The following is a 17,948-nucleotide window of genomic DNA, read 5'->3' as shown; positions in this document are numbered from 1 at the left end:
CCGAGACACCTGACCAAGACGCATCGGACGCAGCCAAGGCAACCACTTCGGACGCGGCCAAAGCTCCAACAATCCTTCCCGGAGCCACCACACAATCCAAGAGCTCAGCAAAGGCGGCCAAGCAATGGCTCAACCTATTCGTCCGGTCATTCGCTCAACGGCTCCAAAGGCTCAGTTCGCCTAGTCTTCACTCTTACCCAAGAGTGAAGACGTTCAAGTCGCTTAAAGCAAGGAAGTACTCTTTTTCCTTACTCTGGGTTTTTTCCCAATGGGTTTACCGGAGAAGGTTTTAACAAGGCATGGAGCTTGGCGCACAACGCCTAAAGCCAAGTTGCTTCCCGCGCAAGGCCAAGGCGGTTATCTCTTTTATTTCTTATCTTTAGTTTAAATTTGAACTTTGGGGAATATTCCTCTCTTGATACTTTTTGCTTATGAACGTTGAGATAGTTTGTGGCTAGCATGTTAGTCAAAAGGACGATGTGCCGATCAAGATGAATCCGCGTGTCCTTAAGCCCCTACCTAAACATATCTATTTAAACTCCTCTTAGCCCTTGTTCTTTCTTTAGACTTGAATGAAAATAAAAACTTTTCTCAAGAGAGATTCTTGACTTGTCTCCATCCTTTCTTTAGATTAATTTGGGATTCATCTAAGAGAAAGAACCTTATTAAACCTTGAACCGGGTTCATCGTTTGATAGAGACTGTATCAAGAGAAGAACCACAACTCATGTGTCGTCTCTCGATCCGGGAACCATTTTCCCCTCGCGCCACTTCCATCTTTCCACCATCGCAACCTCGAGTTCTATTTCACAAGTCTTCGAGACTTCACCGTTCCATCTCAACTTCTTACCACTGTCGCTTCCCCCACTTCCATCCGATAGCCGTATCCGACCGCATCTGTACGACATGAAGAGGCCTCACGACCGTTCTTGCGAACTACTCGTTGGAATCTCCTCATCTTCCCTTTATGTCGTTTGAATCCTCCCTAGATTCAAAGCCCCAAGGCTTGTCCGAGGAAACTTTCGCCGGATTCGACTTGGCCGAAGACGCAACCTTCCATCGGTCCACATCTGCGTCTCCGGGTCACATCAGCTTGGTATCAGAGCTTTAAAAGCTCCTGTCAGGTTGTTTCGTTTCATAACTCATATCTTTCGTTTAAAGTTTCAATCTTTGAGTTTTTTGGTAGCAAAATTTTGCATCTTTTTGTTCCATAGGTTCCGTTTTTTCTTTTGGTTTAATTTGGTGCATGATTAAGGTTGTTAGTCGTTTGTCTAGGGTGTTAGTAATCGTTCTTGTTCATCCTGTTCATCACTCTGTTTATCCGTGTTCTTGCTTGTTTACTTTTAGATCGATAAAGTTAGCGACTCATTTTGTTTACGCGTTTTGTTCTTTGTTCATAAAGCATTTCTTGTCGTGTAGCACTTTTACTTTTGCTTTATTTGTTTTAGTCATAGGTTTTGAATGTGTCATAGCTGTCTTCAATCATTGTTGGTGAAACAAAAGCTTATGTGGTCCTTTTGAACGAGTGAAACTCACGTGTGTTTGCTTTTGTGTTTATTCTTTTTGCGAGGTTTAAATTCAAATCTCACCGTGAAGCCGCGTCAAGTCACCAACAACCAGTCCGTACAATGGCCGAAGAAGTTCCACCAGCGCCACCAGAGATAGGCGTCACACTCGCCGCATTACGCACTGGTCTAAAGCAGCTTGTCGACCGACTCACGAGGATCGAGCTTATGAACCCTCCCTGTGAGGACCCTTTACCCACGAGGCGACCACGACGAGAGCTGGCGAGCGACCAGTCCGATGAGGACTTTGAACTGCGGCCTAGACGACGACACCGTTATGATGATCAAAATGACGAAGCTCCAAGACATCACGAACCGAACCACAAGATGATCCCACCCACGTTCGCGGGCAAGTCAGACCCTAAGGCCTATCTTGAATGGGAGAGCCGTATGGATCACTTATACTCGTGTCATGCCTATCCGGAGCTGCGAAAAGTCCAATACGCGGTGGCTCAATTCACCGATCACGCCCTTACCTGGTGGGATCGACTCGAAGCTGAGCAACGACGCAACCGCGACCGACCTATCACTGTTTGGGAGGTCTTGAAAGCGGAAATGCGAAGGCGCTACGTGCCTCCATACTACCACCGTGAGCTCCAGAAGAAGTTTCGGCGACTCACGCAAGCCTTGCATCGCTAACCATGCCTTCATCCGGCGGTTACAGATGGTGTTGAAATGTTCTTGAACGGTTCCTATTATCAATGGATCCCAGGTGTGAGTTTTCTACATAACAAAAGAGAGGAGGAATTATGTTAGTGAAAGTAAGTGAAAGCAAGCAATAAACACAAGTAGAAAACAGGTTACATTGTACTATTCTTACCGCAAATTCCATGAAGTATCTGCCTTTTCGATCGGGAGGCACACAAGTGCAAGTATAATATGGACCATCGAATTTGTTTGTAAAAATCTTGGTAATCTTCCGAACAAGTTGACCTCTTTTGTCCCGATCAAACCTCCACACATGTAAACAATGCTAGTTAGTCAGATCAGTTATAAAGCAAAAAAAAAAAAAATAATCAATCAGTTCTATTGCATCAATTGTTTCACAATAACGAATTGAAAGCAACGAGATTGAAACTTTCAATCAAACAAACCAATTTAAAGCAACAAGAATTCAATCCGCAAACTATGAGAACCAAAGACATCCTAAGTATGACAAACCAATTGGTTGCACCAAACCAAAGCAATTAAATCGAATTCTACATCAAACCAAAGCTAGAAACATTACCAAGTCGTCTTCTCCAACGGTATGGGAGAGAGAACAGTCGTATAATTCTCACGGCCAGGCACCGTAAGCAGGGCAGTTAGAGATTGCACCGTCTCATCCTTGAGTTGAGGCTCGTAGTTGTTACCTTGAGAAGATCGTTGTTGACTATGACCATGAGAGTGCTGCGTTGGAGATAGCAGATGATCCTCCGGGATGTCCGCAGGATCAGGAACCTCAGGTGTCAAAATGGGCGGATCAGGAACTCGATTGGCGGAGTTCTGGAAAAGCGTCTGTGGCGGTGGGAAGTTTCGGAAATGTTGTTGCTCTTGGGGCGTGAACTGTGGAGGAATTCAAGCCGTCGGCGTGAAATTGTACTGAGGTGGAAGAGGGTTGGGTCTTCTAACGACGGGTGGAGGTTGGTTTGAGGGTCCGACTCTCTGAGAAAGGTTGGGTGCAACCTTTCTCCTTTTGGTTTTCTTAAAAGCAGGATTCGATGACATGAGAAAGAAGATGGATCGATTTCTGGTTAGGGTAAGTTTGAGGAAGAAGGATATGGATCGAGATTGAAGAATCGAAGAAGGTTTAGGGCTAGGGTTAGATTAAGGAAGAAGGAGATGGATTGAATTGATGGATCGAAGAACGTTTAGGGTTATGGTTAGATTGAGGAAGAAGGATGATGGATCGAAGAAGGTTTAGATTGATTTGGAGTTTAGGTTTAGATTGAGGAAGAAGTAGATGGATCGAATTGATGGATTGATTTAGGGTTAATGGAAGAAGGAGATAAGGAAGTGAGGAAGAAAGAGAGATCGAATAATTTAGGTTTAGGTTTAGGAATAGGTTTGTCTCAGATCGAATTTGATGGATCGGATCAAAATATTGTTGGGCCCGAATTAATTTTTGGCCCAAATTTCTTTTGCCCAAAATATAAGAGGAGTGTTACACAATATAAGCGATACGTTTTGTCAATATTCACAAAAGAGAAATTGGTTCATATGGTTAATGTACTATGATTATAATCATCAGACCTGGGTTCGAGTAACCCCAATGTTATATATATATATATATGTATATATTTTAAACACAAAAAATGTTATATTTATTGTATAAACAATAATCTTAAAGAAATTAACAAGGTCTTCCAAATGTTTATTAAAAAGTAAATAAAACCATTAGATTTTATTAAAATACATAATTTATTTTACATATCTTAAAGCACCAAACGTGACTTCAGGGTTCTTCGTCGTCTTCTTCTTCATCATCCGAAGACGATAAATTACACATAAATTTATCTTCAGGTTCCGCGTCTGCAACATCATAATCCATATTTATTGGATCTCCCCTTTCCAAATTGTCTACTATGACATCTTCAATTGTAGTCATCAATACATCATCATCAGTTTCTGTTTGCAAAAGAGTAGGTTCTCCAGAAATATGTTCTCTCGGATTTACTTTTAGAACATTGAGCCACAAATGCTTCGGTTTCTTTATGTATGGGCACGGAATATAACAAACTTGATGGGCTTGAGATGCTGTTTTGCAATCAACATGTAAAGATTACACATATTATATATGAAGGTGATAGTGACAATATATAATTAATGTGGACAATTATATACATACCTAGAATAAATGGTTCGTGTTTATTGTACTTTCTAGATGAAAGAACGTCTACAACGCCACCATTACTTATGCGAGTGCCTCTACCAATAACAGAATCATACCACTTGCACTAAAATAGTGTGATCTTCAACCCAAGCATCCCCTCATACTCAAGTTCTATGATGTCAGTTAATGTCCCGTATAAATCTGCAGCATCAGATGCATTCGCATAATTTTCACCTTTAACAAAGACTCCATAGTTACATGTCTTTCATCCAGCACCGTGATTCTCTATATGAAACAAATAACCTCTTGTAAAATACATTGGCCATGTTTTTGCCTTGTTCAAAGGTCCATGGACAATTTCTTGAACCCAAGTAGGAAATGGATTGGAGGCGTTCCAATAAGAAACCTACATATAAGTGTCGATATGTTAAATAATAACAATAAGTAAAATATGTATATCACGAAAAATTATTTAACATACATATTGTTTAACTCATAAATGATATTCGTCAGCTCTTTTCGTGGAGATTTCTTTCTCGCTAAGTCCTTGATATTTTGCCGAAATATAATCCTCGAACATACTAAATATAGAAAGACCAGATCACCACAAATGTATATGAGAAAATATGGTGGAATTAGATATCTTAAAATGTAACTAATTTATGACATATAACTAATTATATACCTCTCAATTGGTTGAAAATAGTCACAATTCCATAAAACATATGCGTGTGCGCAACGATAGTCATCACCTGAAAGCCATATTTCATTCATTTCTCCACTGGAACGGCCAACTTGAGTAAATATAGAGGGTACTCTAGAGACATGATATTCAAACGCTTCACCTTCATCAAATCTTGTTTATCTGACCATAAAATTAAAAAGTAATTATTATGACTATTAAATTAAATATCACTTTAAAAATATTTACTCTTAATTGTTCACATTGATTTTGTTTGTATGTTCGCAGCAAAGTAGTGCTCAGAGAAATAAGCAATCTCGTCATTGATATATGATTCAACAATTGATCCTGCCGCATATCTTTTGTTCTTTGCTTTTCCTTTCAATTTTTTAAAAAATCTTTCAAAAGGATACATCCACCTATATTGGACAGGGCCTCCCAGTTCAGCTTCGTAGGGAAGATGTATAGGCAGGTGCTCCATCACATCAAAAAAGGATGGTGGAAATATCTTTTCCAAATTGCAAAGGATTAAAACAATGTTCTGTTTTAGAATTTGAAGTCGACTTGTTTGCAAAGTTCTCGAGCATAAGTCCCGGAAAAATGCTCCAACCCCTACAATATTATATTTATTCAAACTTCATCACATTAATTACGGAGAAACCTTTACTCACTTCATATATATATATATATATATATATAGAACTTTAAATAATTAATTAATATACCTGATAACGCAAGGTAGACATTCCGGTCAAGGAGTTCTGCAAAGATAACTGGAAGTAACCGCTCCATGAAAACATGGCAGTCATAGCTCTTCATGCCTGAAAACTTTCCATTTTCCATACCAACACAACTAGCTAAATAGCCATCTGAGAATTTAACCGAGTATTTCACACATTCCAATAAGTTTGTTTTGGCTTCAACTGTCAATGTATAGGGTGGGAAAGGTGCTTTACCCCTACTATCAAGATGTAAGTGTGGTCGAGAACAGAACTTTGCTATATCCAACCTTGACATGATGAAATCTTTTGATTTACCTTTCACACGCATAAGAGTGTACTTGATGTTGTCCAAAAAATTCTTCTCTATATGCATCACATCAATATTATGTCGGAGATTAAGGTTCTTCCACTACGGTAGCGACCATAAAATGCTTTCCTTGTGCCAGTTATGGTGCTTTCCATATCCATGCATCTTTCTTTCATGACCATTTCCACCGACGTCCTTGGTTCTTGGAGGATTTACAGAATTCAACCGCTCAGAATAAACTTGCTCTCCGGTCAAGGACTCTGGTGGATACTCTCTTGTAGCGTCTTTTCCCTTCAGGAAGTCTTTTTTATTCCTCCTAAGAGGATGATCAGGAGGAAGAAATCTCCAATGACAATCAAACCAACATGTCTTCCTTCCATTCGGTAGATAAAAAGACTTTATATCGTCCATGCAAACTGGAGAAGACAATTTACCATGTGTTGTCCATCCAGATAACATGCCATACGCAGGAAAGTCGCTTATCGTCCACATCATCACTGCTTTTAGGTTGAAATTTTGGCCCAAGGACACATCGTATGCATCGACTCTAGTAGACCACAACTCTTTTAACTCATCAATAAGAGGTTGGAGAAAGACATCAAGACTAGCTCGCAGATGGTTTGGACCAGAATTTAGAACTATAAGAAACAAGTACTCAGTATCCATGCACATACCCAGGGGTAGATTATATGGCGTCAATATCACTGGCCATAATGAATGGTGATGAGACATCCCAAATAGATTGAACCCATCAGTACACAATCCCAGATACACGTTACGGGGTTCTTCAGCAAATTGAGGATTTTGTTCTTGAAAATACTTCCACTCCGCTTCATCAGATGGATGACTCATTTCTCCCACCTTGGCTTGGTGCTCGGCATGCCATCGCATTGCTGCTGCAGTCTTGTGACTCTGATACATTCTCTTCAGTCTATCACCGATAGGTAAGTATCACATACGACTATATGGTACTTTGGTTCTACGTCGGTCATTCTTAGGCTTCCATCTTGGTGCATCACAAAACAAACATTTTTCTTCCTTTTTGTCATCTTTCCAGAATAACATACAATTGTTTATACAAACATCAATTGTATGATATGGGAGTCCTAAATTGCGCATCAATTTCTCTGTCTCGTAATGAGAACCCGTAGCCTGGTTTCCTTCTGGTAAATAATCACTCAACATTTCACATACTGATTCCACTAACTTTTCACTCATATTATAATCTGCCTTATTTTGCATAACTCTAGCAGCTAAAAATAATTGTGACTGACCTTCACGACAACCATCATATATTGGATTTTTTGCACCTTCTAACAAGTCATAGAATTTTTTTGAATGGTTAAGTATTGGTTCTTCTACACTATGATAACCCCCATCCCATTGATAGTTATCATCAAAACCCACATTAGAAGGAAATGCATCATTCACCATAACCACATATCTATCTTCTACTACATTACTCACTTCCTCACTCCCACTAATAAATGTCAGATCAACATTACTCGTTCCTAAATGCATATTAATTTCTTCCCCATGCTTATACCAAACATAATAATCTGGCATAAACCCATAACTAAAAAGATGATTCCAAATTCTAGTCCCTAGAAAACGCTTCCCGTTTTTGCACCTACTACAAGGGCAAAAAAACTTACCCCCGTTTTCTTGTGCAAAAGGCTGGCTATTTGCAAATTGCATGAACTGCTCCATCCCGGCTCTGAACTCTTCTGTAAAATTTTCCGTCACCCCATCGATCCTCTTGTACATCCATTCCCGGAAATTACTATAATTGTAACTTCCTCTCTTCCTGACATTATTATAAATTTCAATGATTATGTTTTTTTTTTCTTGTGTTGTTTTGTGTTTCTGCGAGTGAGAAAAACGATTGGTGAGCTCAGTTTATATAGGCATATTTAGCGACTAAAAAGTGACTATATCACGTAGTCGCCAAATGCTGGTACACCTATCCGGAATGCTAAAAATGTGTTTTAAACCAACTTTTAGCGACTCGCTGAAAATGTGGCATTATAGTCACCAAATTTACGACTATATTAGCAACAATAGCATTAGTCGCTAATTTGGCGACTGTTTGACGACAATATTCACAACTTCTTTAATTTGTCGGTATTTAGTCGCTATTTAGCGACTAATTTAGCGACTAAATTATTTTGTCACAAATAAGCGACTAATATACGACCATATCATAATTGTCACAAAACAGTCGCCAATTAGTGATTAAATTATCGTCAAATTTAACTACTACGGTTTTAGTCACCGATTGTAGTCGGAAAAACCGGGTTTTCTTGTAGTGTCTTCCACCATATGTTGTATATGGTGTTCTCGATACATGGAAGAAAGTATAGAAGATTCAAAGTTTACTAAAACGCTGTCAGAAAAAAAAATGTGAAATACTTGTTACTATTTTTCTAATGAAAAAAATGACATGAGTTACATGCACGATGTTTGATTGTTATGGAAAAGTGGAAAAAGTATATATGCAAACGTATAAAAGAGATGTGAATGAGGAGGAGGTAAAAAGTTAATCAATAGAATTTAACTAAAAAGACGTGTAAACTCAAAATAAATAAATAAAAAGTTATAAAGAATTTACAAGACAAAAAAAAAACGTGATTAATTACTGTTTATTTTATATACAGAATAGACATGGTTTTAATGAATTAAAAAACCTAACTATATTAGCTTTTTTTTTGTTAAAGAAAATATTAGCTTTTTAACATATATAAATTAACTAAAACGGTTCAAAATATAAACCGAAATCTATATTTTTTTCCGGGCAAGTTACCAAATTTCCATCTTAATATACGAGTTTCTCAGTGTGGTCTGGATCTTGAAACGGCTCTTAATATATGCAACCAAAACATGATTTTACGTACCGATGTGTAATATATCTCTATTCTCTTTTGTTCATTAAAAATAGAGAATTTTATTTTCAGATAGTACCTTCCAAGAACAAAATCATTGTTTTTCTAGGCATTTTCCCATTACGATTTGATTATTACATATAGGCAAATGACGTGTTGTTCATTGAATTGTTACCCCAACCAAACCAATACACATAATGGTCCATAGAACAGAAGAGGGAAGTGGGTGCGAAATATAAATATAATTAACATAAAAAACTTGTGAAGTAATGATAATAACTTTCGCATTTTACAAATTAGAAACAGTCCCCACAAAGAACAATTTGGCCATCCTCTTTTTAATAAAACGGAAGTACACAACATAGTTTTTGTAAACTTTATATTTTTAATAAATGGTTACAAATAGGTTATAGATAGGTTATAGATTAACCCATATATTAATATTAATGGTTACACCTAAATATTAGGGATATTCCAAATTGATAATTGATATATTAATGGTAACAAGTAAAATCATGGATATTCCAAACTGTATTTTTAGAAGATTTTAGTCCTATATCACGTTGTTTCCAAAGATATTTAAACACAGTATTACAAATTTATTTTTCACAGATTTTATTGATAGACCACAACGTTAACCAAAGATAGATTACAAAATTGATAGATTGATTGGTTACAAGTTAAATAGTGGGTTACAAGATAGACTACAAAATAAAATTTAACCAGTGTTATAGCACGGGTACTTATCTAGAATCATTAACAATATAAAACTTACAAAATATGTGTTTTTTTCAAGCATTCATATTTAGCATATGATTTTATTGCATAATGGTTTATCCAAAAAAAACTTTTAAAAATAATTACATAAATTATATTTTATATAAAATTATAATATAAATAACATGAATCTAGTTGTTACATTAAGACGCAACCATTATGTGGAATTCCTACTCATTACTTTCAAATCTAACCATAAATAAATACCAAATTTATATTTATTATGTGTCTTATGGAATTTAATTTGACAATTCAGCTTTAGACATGTTGGGTCCTTTGTCTATGTAGTCTTGTCTCCACTTTGTCTTCTTCTTTTTAATTCAATTGATCTAATATAAGTGTATGATTTCAAATTGAAAATTTTATCCCATCGTGCTTAATATTATTTCTTATTTATCAAAATATTAAAATATATGAATGTTTGCATTATCGAAAAATATTATTATATCAAGAAAAAAAATACCATTCTTTTTCAATTTGTATGATATATCAAAAATGAATTTATTATTTGATTTTGATTATATTCATTTGGTTTGATCATAGCAATTGATGGTGGCATGCAAAAATAGACTTACAAATTGGGTCCACACTTAAAGTTGAAGGAAGTAGATAATACCTTCTTGCTACACTATCATGTAACCAACTATAACATCACACATGCTTTGCCACCTCAATCCCACCCATCCCACCCTTACTCTACTGTTTTCAAGCCCGGTTTTGATTTAACCAATCGAATCGGTTCGACACAAAATGAAACAAAACTGATTGAGTTTACTTTGTGTGATCAGTGTGATATATATATTTTAATTTATAGCCATGCATTTCTAATTGGAAAAAGAAAATTATTTTTGAAAAAAAAAAAGTGAAAAGAAAAATCATCAATATAATAATCCATGTTCTTTTTTATTTTGTTATTATTGCAATCCATGGTCTAATTGGATTTGATACCACTGCCAAAGGATCTGGTTTGTTTCCCACTTTCGTTTTAAACCAAAACCATGCTACCCCTCCACTTCTTTATAACCAACCCCATTTAAGAAAAGTGGTAAGCTTCTTCACTCACATAGCTATAACAAGAGAGAGACCGAGAGAGAGAGCATCAATTATTTCTTAAAAGTTGCAAAAGCAAAGAGCCTAAAGATGATGAAGGGAAGCAAGTCATACACGGAGTATTCATCATCTTTCTCAACGGATGAATTTGGTTATGATCAGAACCGCTCAAACTCCTATAACTTTAATGGGCCTTGCATCAACACAGATCCGGAGATGAAGAGGAAGAAGAGAGTAGCTTCTTACAATCTCTTTGCCACGGAAGAAAAGCTCAAGAGTACTCTCAAGAACAGTTTCAAATGGATCAAGAACAAGTTCTCAGGGGATGATAATAGTATCCGGTACAACGTCTAGATTAGTCCACTTTGATACTTTAATCTACATCTTCTTCGATCTTTCTTTTTAGTTACACTACGACAAGATCATAGTGAAACTTAACATGTATATTAAGTGTGTGAGATTATGTATGTGTGTCTGGGTGTCGATAGATTTGTACGTTACTCAAATGGAAATATAGATTTCGTCTATGTGCCAGAATTATAAAATCCAACTTTTAATTCTTTCTTCGTGGTTTGTTACTTTATTATTTTATATATGGTCGAATTGGTTGAATCGATTCAGATAAAAATTTTACTGCTAATATTTCATTTTTTTATTGCTAATTCAGATAAATTTAAATTATATAAATCCGTCTTAAATAATTGTAGGATGATTTTTCAACAAATAGATAGGATCAGATCTTTTTTTGGGTGATATCTTGTGTAATGGCATTGAAACCGAGCCAAATAACTCTACCATCTCTCTCCACTTCTTGAATACTTCTTATGGTTAAGGTGTTATGAACAATTGATATCGAAGGCTACCATATAAACGAAAATTTTCAATTCTAATCATGTATGGATGAGTGGGCTAAAATTCCCAAATGTGAACATAACATTAGAAACAAACTCCAGTTGGAAATAGCACGCTCCATTTTGGTGAAATTCATAAAACAAATTATTATTTTTTCCCTTTTAAGTACTCGTTTGAACTCAGGCTTCTGCTTTAGTAATTGAGAAATTGTTAGAATACTTTTTCGTATGTATCTCTTTTCAAAAATAACTAATTTTTTTCATATTCATTTTTGCCCTTTTTACATAATTATAATATATCAAGTTAATTTTTATATTTTTTTATAGGTTCGGTTTTCTGTTTTATATTTATGGTATAATTTTGAAGGGTAGAGTTTAGTATTTGGAATTTAGGAATTATAATTTAGTTATTTTGTATATAGAAAAATGTATTACTAAAAATTGACAACAAGAGAAGGTATTTTGGCGAAAATATATAGAAAAAAGTATTTTTGCAAATGCCTCTTATTAATTTGATATAGTAACTCTATATGAAGTGTGCCTTAATTTTTTATTTTTGTCAAACAGAATCGTATATTAATCAAAATGATCATCATACAAAATGTTCACAAGCCACGAATGCAGATTAAAACTGGCATAATAAAAAACTATCTCAAGAATCCCAAATTGTGCTAAATTATGAGCAGTTTTGTTATTACATCGCTTAACATGAACGAAACTAGTCGTTGCAAATTTTGACGCCCGTAAAACTATATCAGGAACAATCCATGCAATAAAGACATCTGATAGACCATTGTTTAGGTTCACGCATGTTGTGGTGGGATTGCTAGTTATATAGTAGATAGATTACTTAAAATAATTAAATAAAAGCATAAAAATTTCTAACAAAAAGTTTATTTGTTAATAAATTGGATTATCTAATTTTATTTCACAAAATTTTAACTAAAGGGAATTAGATTAAAATAATTTATTTTTGTTCCATAGCCAAATATTAAATTCATTTTCAAGTTTTTTTTTGCCACTGAATGCGATTATTCTGAGTAGTCTCTATCAAGAATCTTGTGTTTTATAAAAAATAAATAAGAATATACAAACGTTTAAAAAAAATTGAAAGTAGTATACATTGTGGATTCAAGATTTGTCACTGTTTTCAAGGAATCTGAGCTATCTCAAGAAGGATCTTGTGAAGAGACTGAGGTTTAGAGAAGAAAGGGCAATGATCACTTCCTTTGATCTTAAAAACTGCTTCGGGGCTATTCTCTCTAACCAGTTTCTCTTGAACGTCTGGTGAAAGAGCAAAATCATCGAGCGTCTGAACATAGAACCTTCGACCTTTCCCGTATCTTTCTTCAGTAAGCGACAGCTTCTCCATCATAGGACCCAAAGGTACAGGCCGCATCGAGATCATAGACAATGCAATGTCCTGAGACAAATTTTTAAAATAAAAAATGGTCAGCATTTTGTTGCATTAGGCCCTATCCATTAAAACAGAACTTGACCCACTCTAGATTGGGGCATTTGCTGATCACTTACATTAACTATTGTAAGAGTTTACCTTATTGGGTGACTGATTGAAGTACAAGCCTTTCATGTGTTGTTTCTCAAACATGAACCCTGTAGCGGGTTTGTCCTTGCCGTTTCCATAGATCAAGAACTGCGACTCTTTCATGAACCGTTCTGCAGAACCAAGCTGCAATAGAGACAGTAGTGTGAGCGCAAACAAAGAACATTCATCGACTTTAAATCCACAGCGTTGCAGAAATGTATATTACAAAAGTATTGGTTACAAGGGAAATAAATGACTCCTCAATCCATGTGTTACCTCATCAGCAAAGACATCGAAGGGTCTTTGTCCATCCGCAACCATAGTGGCACATATGAATATGGCTTTTGAGATTTTCTCTGGAAACCGCTCTAACGCATACGAAACACATGCACCTCCAGTACTGTGACCCACCAAAATGACCTGAAACAATCAACACTCAGTGCTTCACACAAGTATATTAAAAATGAATATGGAAATTGTAAACCTTCCTTAGAATATTGTTAAGAAACCGAACCAACTGAGGTTCAATGCAGTAACATTGACATTTTTATTTCCAAGTTTCCTACATAAAACTCAGAACCTAACTATCTACACTTGAACAATTTCTAACCTTTTCTTCCTCGGGAAGATTTTGAATGAGCTCGATCAACGGTTTTGAATATTCTTCTAAGGTTGAAACACTATTTGCATCTGTCATATTAAATCCAGATCCAGCAAGGTCAACTGTGACAGGAAATAGTCCAGACTCTTCCAACGAAGCAATAGTTTTGTACCAACACCATGCCCCAAACCCTTCACCATGAACCAAAACGAATTTCTTAACAGTCAAGCTCTCCAAAAACTCAGGTACCTGAAGAGAGATACAACATATCTAGCATAACTAAGACGAACATAAAAAGTGTTTTCTAATCTCATAGTAACAGGTAGTGTGAATTACAAAGCAATGGCATTTATGTGTGACAGGAACAATCATCAACTAGTGTCCGAACAAAGTCCTCTACTTCCAATTTCCGATAAAAACTCATTGCAATAACCATAAAGAAGCTTCTTTTCTCACTCTTTGTTCTAACCACAATGATTTAAACTTTTTAGAAGTAAAGCCACACTACAAGAACTTTTGAGAACACTTTAGCTAACGACAAAATGTGTATTGATCTCTAGAGACCTGGTTTCATATAGCAATAAGCAGGTCTCAATTACAAAGAAACGACATTTACATGAACAAAGTTCTTTGCTTTCTCCAAAAAGAAGATTCTTTTCACCATCTTTGTTCTAATAACAAAGAGACAGACCAATCGACTAACATGACAACAACACTATTTGACCTTTTAAGAAGCAAAGCGCACTACGAGAACCTTATTCTGTTCTGCTCTAATTTACACTTCTCTTGGTCCCAACCTAATGTCAATATCAAAGTTTTAACCTTTAAAACACTTTTGATCTCTCTCCTCAAACTAACAATCTCTTCCAATCAAAATATAAGGACCTAAATATAAAAACCCAAACTTTATCATTACTATTGATAAAAAAAGAAGAAAAAGATTGGACCTGCTTGTTATTAGAAAATGGGTCAGAGAGTGTTTGTCTTCTAGAGCTAGTAGACCCAACACGCCTAGACATGGATCCATCAAATCCCTGAGGTTGATGAATAGCCATAGACAAAGCTCTTCGATGCAAAGTCTCTTCATCAGCAAGCAGTTTCCTCTGTGAACGATTCACTCTCTTGCTTCTGGATCCTCCATCTCCTCCACCACTTCTGATAACAACATCTTTCTTCTTCATGCAGATTACTCTGTTACCCATCTTCACACAAAACCCCGTAACTGAATCCCAAAGAAGAAGATTTTAAGATTTTGTATCCATGAATTGAAAAAAGATCTTGACTTGGGGTTGGGGATATAGATGAAGAGTGGATGAAGAAGAAGAAGCAAAACGGTGTGTCATTGATTACGAATTTACGAATAAGGACGATTCAGATTTAAGACAAAACAGCCAAAGTTTGTTAATTTGTTTCGTCTTTTGTGTGGATATTTCTGGGAATTTTTTTGATTTCTTGTGTGTTTTCCACTTTTAGTTTTCTTCTCAGTAATTATTTTACTCTGTTCCTTCAAATAAATTGTGGTATGTTTTTGTATCACTTATTTATTTATTTTCATTAACCTAATTTTCGTATTTTATTCACTTTTTCCAACTGAATCTGGTTTAGAAAAAATACTTGAAAATTTGACTCATTTTAACTAGTCGAGAGATATTAAAATATTAATCAACGATTTTTTTTTTTTTTGGACAAAGATATTAATCAACGATTTGATTTCCTTTTCCTAGTTGGATTTGTTTTATCCTTTTACGATGATATAAAATAAGATTTGATGAGGCTCATACATATCGATTCAAAAGCCTATATCATCATACTTTACGCTCTCTCATTAACCATCTAGCTAGTGTTAAGCATCGCTGCAGATTCCTCTTCTCAAGCCAAGTAATTAATCTTCTTAACTATATTCTTCAAATTTACTTATACTGTTTTCCTTTGTGTCGATTTAGCTATATTAATAGACCTTACTTGTGTAAACTTCTTAACTATGATCGTCCTTGCTTTATCAGAACTCTTTTTCTCTGCTTAGTTTATCTCTAATCCCTATTTTTCCGATTACTTTCACAATTTATAATGATTACAAATCTCCTAGCTAGGACAGAAAAAGGAATTTTAAAGAACTATTGATTGCTTGATGTCTAAGCTTTAATTGAGGCTAGTGATTTTTCATTCTTTGAGTTAATGTTTTTATGTCGAATATTCAAACTTGTGGTACCCTTTTTGTTGTACATGAAGATGGAGACTGATCTGATATACGATGATTCAAAATCCGCGACACCCTCAAACCCTAGCCAAACCCTAGTTCTGGTCGGTCGTACTGGAAACGGAAAGAGTGCAGTAGGGAACAGTATCCTTGGAAGAAAGGCGTTTATGTCCAAATTATGTTCCCGTGGAGTCACCAACACATGTCAGTCAGAAAGAGTTGTGCAAGATGATGGCCAAATCATCAATGTGATTGATACTCCTGGTAAGTGCTTCTGAAAAAAAATATACTCTTTAGAAGAATGAATAATTTCCTTTTAATTAGTCCAATGCCAGTTGTTTTACGAGGTTATTGATGAATTTATGTGGATATATGTATTGTTCCTAATTTCGTCAGTCAGATTGACTACAATTTACTTGTAATAACTAATGATGTATGGCATCGATCTTGGTGAAATTTGAAATTTGAAATTTCAAGGGCAGCTGACTCTATCGAGAAAGAAATCTCGAGGTGCACAACAATAGCCAAAAATGGAATCCATGCTATCCTGTTGGTGTTCTCTGTGAGGGATGCTTTTAGAGGAGATAAGGAAGTGTTAAGTCACTTGCAAACCATTTTCGGCAGCAAAATCACTAACTATATGATCATTGTCTTTACGGGTGGTGATGAATTGGAAGAGACTTTGGAGGATTATTTGACTCCACAAGAGTGTCCACCATTCCTAAACGTGAGTGTTTTTTTATTTCTTTTCTTAACTTGAGATGTATAATGAAGACTGCATATACATAGTCTTATATGTATATATCTGATCTGAATTAAACTGAATTGTATGGTTGTAGGAAATTCTTGAGCTATGTGACAACCGATTGGTACTGTTTGATAACAAGACCAAAGATAATCTCAAGAAGGTTGAGCAAGTTGAGAAGCTTCTTGCACTTGTTGAGTTGGTTTCAAAGCAGAACAATAGTAAACCCTATACGAAAGAGTATTTCAATGAGCTACAGGTGATGTTATAATGGCTTTCCTCTTTGATTTTGAAGTTTTTAATCTCCTTTGATTTTTTATCTTTGCCTAAGCACAAAGATAGTATAATATTTCTTCTTCATGAGTATTTATTTATGTTCTTTGTTGGATATATTACTCATATATACTAGGTAGTAAGTATAGTAACATGGTGTGAATACTTGGCTCAGGTGGAGATTAAAGAATCAGAATTGACGCTAGAGAAACAACTAGCTGAGTAAGAGGCTGAGAGAGAATCTCAAACGGGCAAAAAATAGACAAAGGAACTCAATAGAAGGTTGCAATAATGCATCAGCCTTAGATTATGATATATTTCTTCATTTACGTTTATGTATATGGTTTTTTTTTTATTGTTACTTTTTAATGTCACCATCTGGTTTTATGATTTAAAGACAAAATTATGTGACTACATACATTATTATGGTGTTTTCTTTTAGTGTATTTTATTTTTATTTTTATAACCGACTGTTTTTATTTATTGGTATCCTATTTTGACCTTTATTAGTACTTAAGGTTTGATTGGATATTGTGGGTAGAGCAGACTAGATAATCTTATTTTGAGGAACAGTTAGACCATCTCTAATGTATATCTCTATTTTTTTCTCTAAAATAGAGTAACTCAAAAATAGAGCATTGTTTTCCTCTAATGTATTATTCTATTTTCAATTCTAAAATAGAGTTAGTGAGAATAGAGTTACTCTATATATAAAGCAATCCTATCATTTTCTCTATTTTAGAGTAAAATATAGAGTAGGGTTGGAGCAAATGTTGCTCTATAATAGAGATTTGACTCTAAAATAGAGTGGAGTTGGAGATGCCCTTAGAGAACTGCGTCAACCTATGATGATCATTCTAATCTCTACTATCTCATTTTTGATTACTTTGATGTGGTTCTCCTTATATCAATATCTGGTTTTTGTTATTTACCACAACA

General features: G+C 35.3%; 3 protein-coding genes across 3 annotated transcripts; 2 read left to right on the top strand and 1 right to left on the bottom strand.

Annotated features, from left to right (window-relative positions):
* LOC109127284 lies at positions 10,732-11,360 on the top strand. The gene has a single exon (XM_019231868.1). It carries the CDS (start codon positions 10,887-10,889, stop codon positions 11,148-11,150), a length of 264 nt encoding a protein of 87 aa, XP_019087413.1. The 5' UTR covers positions 10,732-10,886; the 3' UTR covers positions 11,151-11,360.
* On the bottom strand, positions 12,689-15,290 carry LOC104721580 (putative methylesterase 12, chloroplastic). The gene is made up of 5 exons (XM_010439603.2): positions 14,742-15,290; positions 13,804-14,043; positions 13,470-13,613; positions 13,203-13,337; positions 12,689-13,070 (listed from the first exon to the last, which is right to left on the bottom strand). Exons 1-5 carry the CDS (start codon positions 14,994-14,996, stop codon positions 12,798-12,800), a joined length of 1,047 nt encoding a protein of 348 aa, XP_010437905.1. The 5' UTR covers positions 14,997-15,290; the 3' UTR covers positions 12,689-12,797.
* Positions 16,024-17,271, top strand: LOC104750308 (immune-associated nucleotide-binding protein 8-like). The gene is made up of 4 exons (XM_010472086.1): positions 16,024-16,255; positions 16,474-16,718; positions 16,831-16,995; positions 17,185-17,271. The coding sequence occupies exons 1-4, from the start codon at positions 16,024-16,026 to the stop codon at positions 17,233-17,235; spliced, it is 693 nt and encodes a 230-aa protein (XP_010470388.1). The 3' UTR covers positions 17,236-17,271.

The sequence above is a fragment of the Camelina sativa genome, chromosome 2 (genome assembly GCF_000633955.1).
Source record: "Camelina sativa cultivar DH55 chromosome 2, Cs, whole genome shotgun sequence".
Classification (NCBI taxonomy): Eukaryota; Viridiplantae; Streptophyta; class Magnoliopsida; order Brassicales; family Brassicaceae; genus Camelina; species Camelina sativa.
This window is presented reverse-complemented; position numbering and strand designations above follow the sequence as displayed.